The 9022-nt window shown below is 37.4% G+C and overlaps 1 protein-coding gene across 1 annotated transcript in view; it reads right to left on the reverse strand.

The window, feature by feature from the left end:
- The window catches only part of KLHL15 (kelch like family member 15), a 44623-nt gene that overhangs the window by 24410 nt on the left and 11191 nt on the right, over positions 1-9022 (reverse strand). The window contains exon 2 of the mRNA XM_019523924.1: positions 7217-7928. Within this exon, the coding sequence (XP_019379469.1) occupies positions 7217-7921 (705 nt within the window). The 5' untranslated portion in view covers positions 7922-7928. The remainder of the gene's footprint in view (positions 1-7216; positions 7929-9022) is intronic.

Below are 9022 nucleotides of genomic sequence, written 5' to 3' on the forward strand. Positions count from 1 at the left end.
TCGTTTGAGTCCCATTTCTTTTTTTGGGGTTTTTGTTGTTCTCCCGCCCTGGCGGGGGGTCGGGCTAGAAGATCTACTAGGTCCCTTCCGACCCTTAATCTATGAATCTATTAGGAAGAACTTCTTTACAGTAAGGGTTATCAGAGTCTGGAATGGGCTTCCAAGGGAGGTGGTGCTCTCCCGTACCTTGGAGGTCTTTAAAAGGAGACTCAGTAAACACCTGGCTGGGGTCATCTGACCCCAGCACTCTTTCCTGTCCAGGGCAGGGGGTCAGACTTGATGATATACTGAGGTCCCTTCCAACCCTAAAAATGTATTAAATCTATGAAATGCAAGCAGCCCCACTCTGATGAGATTCTAGTTGCAATAGTGACCATAAAATAGGAGTAGCGAGAGCAAAAAAAATCCAATTTTTGGACAGTTTGACCAGTTTACGAGAACTGTTATATGCCACAGTTGCCTATAATAGCAGCGGATGGGCCCATTGAGTCTTCCAGGCATATGTCCCATGGTTCAATTCACAGTATTGTACCACCCTTTCTTTCTCCAAGATCTAGGGAACTATGGACATAGTTCAAAGAAATAAAACAACACAAAATAGATAAAGCAATTAATACGTAAGTTAAATGTTTGCCACCCCCCGGGTCAATTTTCTTTTACTTTACTTTTCAGCCACAATTCCATTTATACATCTTGTGTTTCCCCTACATTCCTTTTGGGGTTTGTTCATTTTTTTTAAGACTGGGGAGTCAAACTCACTTGCACCCCCAGACCAGATCCAAACTGTGGGGCTCCTTGTGGGCTGGATCCAGACCACAGGGAGCCTCCCAGGCCATATATGGGCCCAGCAACAGGGCAAGTGGAGGTGGTTAATGCAGCTGTCACTCACCCCTTCACCACTCACCCATCAGGGCTCCATTACTGGAAATTTGGAAGCAGGTCCGCTGCCACTCACTCAGCCCCTCTGGAAGCCCCAGGGGCCAAATGAAACACAAGTCAGATGCATCCCATGTGCTATGTTTGACACCCCTGCCATAGGTCTCCTTTACCTTTTCATCTTTTATTTATTCTTTCCCTTGAAACCTTATCTCTGTTAATTAGTACAACTATGCATACAGGCCAAAGTAACAGAGATGAGGGCCCCCTTTTCCACTTCATGCTGCCCTGAAGAACTTACAGTCCACATATTTCAGACAGTTTGGGAGCGGAAACTAAGGAAGTAAATCAAGTGATTTATCCAAATCCAAATAAATCAATGACAAAGCCAGGAATAAACCCTTGTTTCCCAAATCTAAATCCACTGTTGCCCATATCCATTATGAAGACAACCATATAATGTTGTCTCTCATTTCTTATTTAAAATTTTACTTTGTTCTTTTGCAAAACAAAGAAACAGACCGACTTGACTGCCATCCTTCTACTTTCTTTTTCAGTCATCTTTCTACGTTTTCCCTCTACTTGTTGACACTTTCTTCTCAACCCACACCAATCTCTGTTCTCACATCTTTGGGTTGCTCATGCCTCTCACTATTATTTTCTATAGATGTCCAGATGAATAAGCAAGCAAGAATGGAAGAAAAGCTGATAGAAGCAATTAAGTCTTAAAATCAAAGGGGGCTGTAATTTTTACTAAGTGAGAAGCTCCACTTAGCAACTTCGAAAAGCAGCACACTGCATCTATAAAGGGGCTAGGTGTCTTGTAATAATTGTTAACATCTGCAACTGGAATATTGTAAACAAAAAGATTTTTGCAAAGTATTATGAAGTCTCTAGATGTAAAAAATAAATAAATCAATCAATATATTCTACCGCTTAGCAATGAAGTGGAGCATTCAGAACAAAAATAAGAACAAACTGCAATACAAGAAGACTCATGCAGGAGTCAAATAGGTTAAGTAATGTTTTGCTAGAGAGCAGATATGCAAGAGATAATTTACACTATTGCTTTAAGTTATAGCTTCTGAATTAATCCAAATTTAGGATATTATTACCAGATAAAACATAATTATCTCTGCTATGGAGACAGTAGTATTTTGTTTAAATAATCCTTTTCCTGCTATCACATACATATTACTCAAAGAAATTAAAAGACTTTGCATTCAAAGTTGTAACATACATTAACTCAATGCATCTATTCTCAGAATATTTATTTCAAAGATAATTACGCTCTTGTATGCATAAATATTGGATATTAATACCTTATTGCAATACACATATATATTCATAAAATGAATGACATCTTATTTACTTTAACATTTTTCACCGTCAACCAAGTTTAGTGCAACTAACCCATTTTATTTATACCAATTCTAAAAACATGGTAACTGATAAATAGTCTTGCATTATTAATAGGAAAAATTAATGAGAGGCTGAACTTTTCACTCAGATTGCCTGTTCATAATGTTCCTACATTAGTAGTTCCCAAGTTCTCACCATCTAATACAGTTGTTCTCAATCAGCATGCTGCAATGCCACTGTGGGGTGAAATGGCCCAACTTACCTTGGTTTTCAGGAGGGAGGTGGAAACCAGCTGAGATGGAGCCACAGCAGAGGCAGTGCGTCTGTCTGCATTGCATGAGCTGAACCTGGAAGAGCTAAAGCAGAAGCATCACACCTGCTTGTAGAATGTAATACAGTCAGATATAATGCCCCCTCCTCCTGCAGCTCTCTCAGTTGGGCTCTATGTAACTCCTGAAAACCAAGGTACATGCCTCTGTCACCCCACAGAGGCAGCAGCCTGGATACAGATGCCACTGCCACTAGGTAGAATTGCCCCGTGCACCTCTGTATTCAGGAGGCACTTTGGAGCTGAGCCAGGAAGAGCTGCAGCAGAAACAGGGCACCTTTCTGCTGTAGCCGTTTCTCAGTTAGCTCTGACATTCCTGCTGGCACACAGGACAGTTCTATCTGCTCGACATGCCTGTTTCCGGGAGACACCATGCAAGGTTGGACTGGAAAGGCCTAGGGCAAAAGCACATGCAGTTGCCACAGCCACTTTCTGATCTGGCTCTGCAGGAGGCGTGCAGCACAAATCCGCTCAGTGGTAGTAGGGTGAATAAAATATAATTGTAAGGATCTAATTAATTAATAACCAATTACTAATTAACTATGTTATTATGCGCATATTATTCATAAATATGTATATTAGTTTTCTGAATGGGCTGCTGCAACATTTTGAAAAGTTGTGGAGGAGTCCTTTGAGTCTAAAAAGGTTTAGAACCACTGATGTAATCGCTGTTTGACCGTTGGTGATCAAAGAGGTAACAGAATAATTTCAACTCATGTATGTGCATGCTAGAAAATAAATCATCACTATCAGTACCATTCGGGGTTTTTTCCCTTCAATACAAAGGCCAAGGGTTGAATGGTACACAACTGCCTATTCATTTATAAGAGGTGGTTCCCTCCTGGACAGCTTATTTACTCTGACTTTCTGAAGTACCTCAGAAGACTATTCCTTTCCCACACAGGGAGGGGGAAAAAAAGAAGAGGATTTAGGGATTTCAGTCTCTAGGAATGTTAAGTTCTAATTGAAATGTATACACTAGCAGCAAACAACATAAATACACACATTTACAGACTGCACAAGAGCACAAATAGCAAATTAAAATATAATTAGCATATCATTTCACATAGGAGGTCATATTGACTGATCAAACCCACAAGCCGTAAATATATTTGTCCCCTGAACCACTTATTTACAACAGAAAATGTACATGGTTTTTATACAGACACAGTTGTAATTTATGTTTGAGATGTTAACCTCACTACAATTACCCGTGCCTTTATCACTCGCACACTCAACATACTCTAGCTAGGGCTTGGGACAAATAAAACTCCAACCACTAGAGAACATACTGGTGAACGTAATCAGTACTTCACCATAGTGAACATTTTAAAGTCATGAACCAGAAATGGCACAGGCTTACTAGTAATTTCTGGGTGCAATTGAAAAAAATAAATAAAGCCTTTTATTATGGTATCTGTCAAATTTGTTCTCTCTGCATTTTGCTGGCAACCATTTATTTGTAAACTCCCAAGATAAAATATGAGGTGAACAGTGATCTCTAAAGGCAGCAGGATACAGACCAGAAATTCCTTAAAAACAAAGCCAAGCCAGCAATTACAGCTAAGAATTTATTAAAATCCAGCAGAACCTTTTAACTACACAGTTGAAAACTACTCTTTGAAGACTACCTGCAATGTGAGCTTATACACCTAAAGTTCAGTTCAACTGTAGAATTTCCTTCCCAGTCAAAGGCCTATTCTGCAGACTTTTAGGGAACTTTTTAAAAAGACTGCTCCCTACCCTCTCCAATAGAAAGTGTCTTGCTGCATGGAGGCAAGAGTGCTTGGCACCATGCAAAAAATCAGGTCCTTATACTTCAATAGTGGTGAGATGGAAAAATTTAGATACAGATTTAAAATATATATATTACATTTATGTGATCATAATTACTCTGCATGTCTCTATATGCCCTAGGTTAGGTAGGTGCTGTAAAAATGAGGCCCCCACTGCCACCCACCACTTCCAACGGACAGTGGCTGCAGGCGCTGCGTGTTGTACTGAACTCAATGCACTTTGTAAATGAGGAATCCTGGTTCATTAGCTGCCTCCCCTCTAAGAATACTGAGACACTGATTTGCAACTGAGTCAGGTGCTGAAGCGTTGAGGAGCAGAGGGAGTAGAGACATCCTCTTGTTTAGCATATCTGATTTTAGTTACAGGGCCTCCTTGCTTATCACTAGTGTTCTGCATTGAACTTTGGAGGCACGTAAGTTCCTGCAGAATTAATGAAGCAAGTTAAGTGCCTAAGCCTGTTGATTTGGATGACCCTCCTAGAAAAAGGCATCTAATTTTCTGGCACTGCAAAGCTTAAGCGGAGCCATACATGAGAACAATCTGCATCTAGCCAATAGACATACCGTAATAGGCTAGAGACTTAAGCCTATAAGCTTGGTCAGGCACAAGGTAAACAAATATTTTGATGTTTTACTTCCTGTACCCAATGCACAAAAAAAATGAGTGAAACGGTAGCATAACAAGTTATTAATATCTATGATAGTAAATAATAATTTAAAAAGTGAGGTTTAAATATTAGTATTTAAACACATTTTTACAAAGAAAGGGACCAAGCCTACAAATCTTTGCTCACACCACTACTCTTGATCAAGTTATGGAATTTGATGACCAAACGTTTGTAGAACAATCTGCTATTTCATAATAGGTTTGTTGAATAAATACAACAAAAAGTTTTATCTGCATTTACCAGAAACTACACCAAAAGTTATAAAATAAGCTACATACAACCTCCCTCACATACATATGAACTATATTAATGCAAATAATATTTGACAAAAGCCATAAAATTCAAAGTGGTATCTGACATTACAATTTTTTTCATAGTAAAATTATAAGAGGCCTCAATAGCGTAATTAAACAGCTCCTCTTTCACTACCCTGTGTGTTTAAGCCATACAAATGCTCACTTTTTTGGATTTCTCTAATGTTGACAAATAATAAGTTTCCTCTTTCAAAGTAAAAACTAATATTTCTTGTCTTTCCTCATTCATTTGGCAAATAAAGGATTCTCTTCTGATCTTAGGAATAAATATGATATCCAACAGGATCTATAAATTCCTTTTGGATCCAAGTCATTGCAAAAGATAAAACCGTTCACTTAACTTCAATGCATATGTATATGTATGTGTGAAGTCAAACGTGTTTGTATATTTTTTCAGCGTCAGAGCTCTAGCTTTCAATTACTGTAACTTTGTTCTATTTTAGTACTGGTAACAAAAATGAACAAAAAATTGCAAAATCAAACTAACACTTTCAAATTTAACAGATCCATATTTTATATTAACATGAACAAATCTAATATGGAATACCAAGTTACTACAAAGTCTCTTTTCAGACTATATACTTTAATGCAACAAAAAGAAGCATAAATAATGGAGCCTTTTTCCCACTTTATCTTTTCTTACAATGATACAAAAGAATATTTATCTTTCAACTGTGTGAAAACACCATGTGGGGGAGGCAGTTCACTGCGATTGCTGGCAATAATGTGATTATTAAGCTAAAAACATCTAGCTATGAGGATAGTGTTTAATGCACACTGGACACTGAGAAATAGCAAGTTAATTTGGAAAAACTTGTTCCTTAGAGGAAGAAGCATCTAACTCACTTATGACCTTATTCTTTATGCATACATAATTGTGTTACAGGTAAAACAAAAATCAACAAAGCAAGATGGCAGCAAGAATGGAAACTGCTTTAAGGAGATGAAGTTTTGACTTCAACAGAATTGCACTGGGGTTGCTGAGAAGAACATTAGTTAAACGTTGTAAAAAGAAATTGCTCAAAATATTTTTGCTGCCAAGAGGGCAGAGTTTTTTTAAAAAGATTCTAATCAGGGATTTTAAGGGCATTTTTTCCCTTATTAATCCAGAATGTGTGTAAATTAGTGTAGCCCTCTGAACATCATCTCTCCCTCTATATACAAAAAGCTGAAGATACATTATAGCTAAAGCTTCCAAGAAAGTCTAACCATAGCTGCCTTTCAGTAAGATTTAGGGGCTCTCAAGTAGCTATGTCATACTTGCATGCTTTCCAAAAAATTTACCCTGGAAACATTAATATGATACTTAACAACACACCATTTCCTAATTTTTTTTTCCCATACGAAGCATTTTTTGTAGCACACACTGCTATAGTACATGGTGACATTTATTTAAATGTAGATTTCTTGTAATAAACAGCAGTTTAAACATATATACAATGTGCATGTATCTACAACTAAAATTGAGAACATGCAAGTTGACTTTCATTATACTGATACCCAGTTATGAGGACATCCCACGAGTTCCCTGGAATAAAGCAGCAAGATATGAAAGACAGCAAGAATGACTGAAATAAAAAAAACTACATATGAATTAGATTTCCTTTAAATATTCTTATAAGAAATCATTTACAAATAAACCCTAAGAACTCTAGCTTCTCCAGTCACAAACATGCTATTTTCCAAAATCAGTTGACATTACTTTCAGACATGATATTCTTTAAATATGTTATTTAAAGAATTTGTTGGAGAAAAAGAAAAATATCAGTGCTCTCTTTGTTCCTCCTAACAAGCATGGGAATCTTACCTATTTAACGGCATGCTGCCCTAGCTAAATGATGAATCCTGTCTATTGCTTTCAAATGCACCAACCTTCTCAAAAACACTGGATGGTGTCATCAAACAAAACCTGATGTTCTGAATGATGGTGTCCGTATGCCTCCAGCGTCTTCTATCATGCCGCAGCCAAGCCTGAACAGCCTCGTACAGTTCTATCTCTGGAAACCTGCTCAGATGATCATTATCCAAGTAAGACATGAGCTTTTCAAAGGTCAGATATGACAGGAAATCGGGTCGGGACATGAGTGGCACAAAATTTTCTAACAGAAAGGAGTCCAACTTTTCTCTGACTCCCTCAATGTTTACACCAAAATCATCTAAGAGTCTCATAATTTCTGCACAGTTTTCTAAGCAGATTTTTGCTAAGAGAAAAGAACAGCAGAACTTCACCACCTCTATAAGCTGAACATACATGGCAGCCTGCAGGATCTCATGAACAGTGTTCATACTCAGTTCAATAGTTCCATAGTACATGAATTGGAGGACATGGCTGAAGCCTGTGGCAGTGAGACCTTTCAAATGGATTTTGTCCTGATCACGTTCCCGCATGTCTGCTGTGAACATAATCCTGAAGTAATCACTTTGGGTGGCAAGCAGTGCTTTGTGTGCCTGAAACTGGTGGTCTTCAATGACAAGAGTGACATCAAGAAGCAATCCTTCCTCATACAGTGCTCTGAACCCAGCAGAGACGCTGGTGTCATGGATAGAGGAGCTAAACCCTTCCACGTCCCCTGCCATGAATCACCTGGAAAAAAGAATCAAGCAGAAAAAAAAAAATTATAAGAATTAACAGAATAAAATCTCTTTCAGACTGCATGAACAACAACATTAATAGTATGTACTTTATGTTCATTAACATTTTTCAATTTTACAATAGCTCTTGGCAATTCACCTTTTGGAGACAACCCCCTTTTTTAAATCTCTTCCCATGTTTTCTTTACTGCCTTGAAAATTAATTTAGTAAACAATTCACCCAGGGAAGCAAATATTAGTTGTAAATGTGATGTTGTTACTTGTTTGGTGTTGTATAGCATTATTGCATTTTTAAATTCTTGTTTTCATGTGTTTACATCACTTTACAGTCATATAATTAGGTATTTTTCTATCATACCCCTAGGGTCTAGCTTATCCCTTAATGGTTTTTTTCATAAAAGAGCAATTAAGAAAAATAAAACACCATGTTTAAAATAAAGTAATTTGAAAATTTCTCATCTTCAGAAATAAGACCCCAAAAGTCTTCACAAAGGTTTGAAATCAAAGATGTCAGAGTAAGATACAAGTATTGTAATATGCACTATAATGACCCCAGAAACCAACATTTTGCACTCTGCACATTTTGCAAAGGTGCTTCATTTGTATTTCATCTTCTTAGGAGATAATTACATACATCATGGTATTACTGAGAGGTATAAGAAGTAATGCTGTATGTGAAGTCCACAACATTAAAGCCATCAGAAACAGAGATGCTGTATCTCAGAAAAATAGTACGTTTCTCCATCTCTGGTGACTGAGGGCTCTAACTGCCTATTAAGCAATTGAACTTGAAGACAGAATGTGCTTTATGTATGAAAAAATAGAGGGGTGTTAATTTGTCACTTCAAGGACAATGTAAATAATGGTAAATTATCCAGCAATGACCAATTATTGGTAGTTATTTTTTAAGGGGGAGGGGGCATTGGGAAGGGGAAGAAACAGCAGCACTAGCAGGAAATAACAACATTGAATTGAACTATAGTGGTGAACTGTGCCTTACACAAATTAACCCAAGTTCACTGTGCATGGGGTTATAACATTTTTTTAAATAAATTTTAAAATACTTAAAAAATATATCTATATGAT

This window comes from Gavialis gangeticus, unplaced genomic scaffold (assembly GCF_001723915.1).
Source record: "Gavialis gangeticus isolate Ggan-Ray unplaced genomic scaffold, GavGan_comp1, whole genome shotgun sequence".
NCBI classification, from domain to species: domain Eukaryota; kingdom Metazoa; phylum Chordata; order Crocodylia; family Gavialidae; genus Gavialis; species Gavialis gangeticus.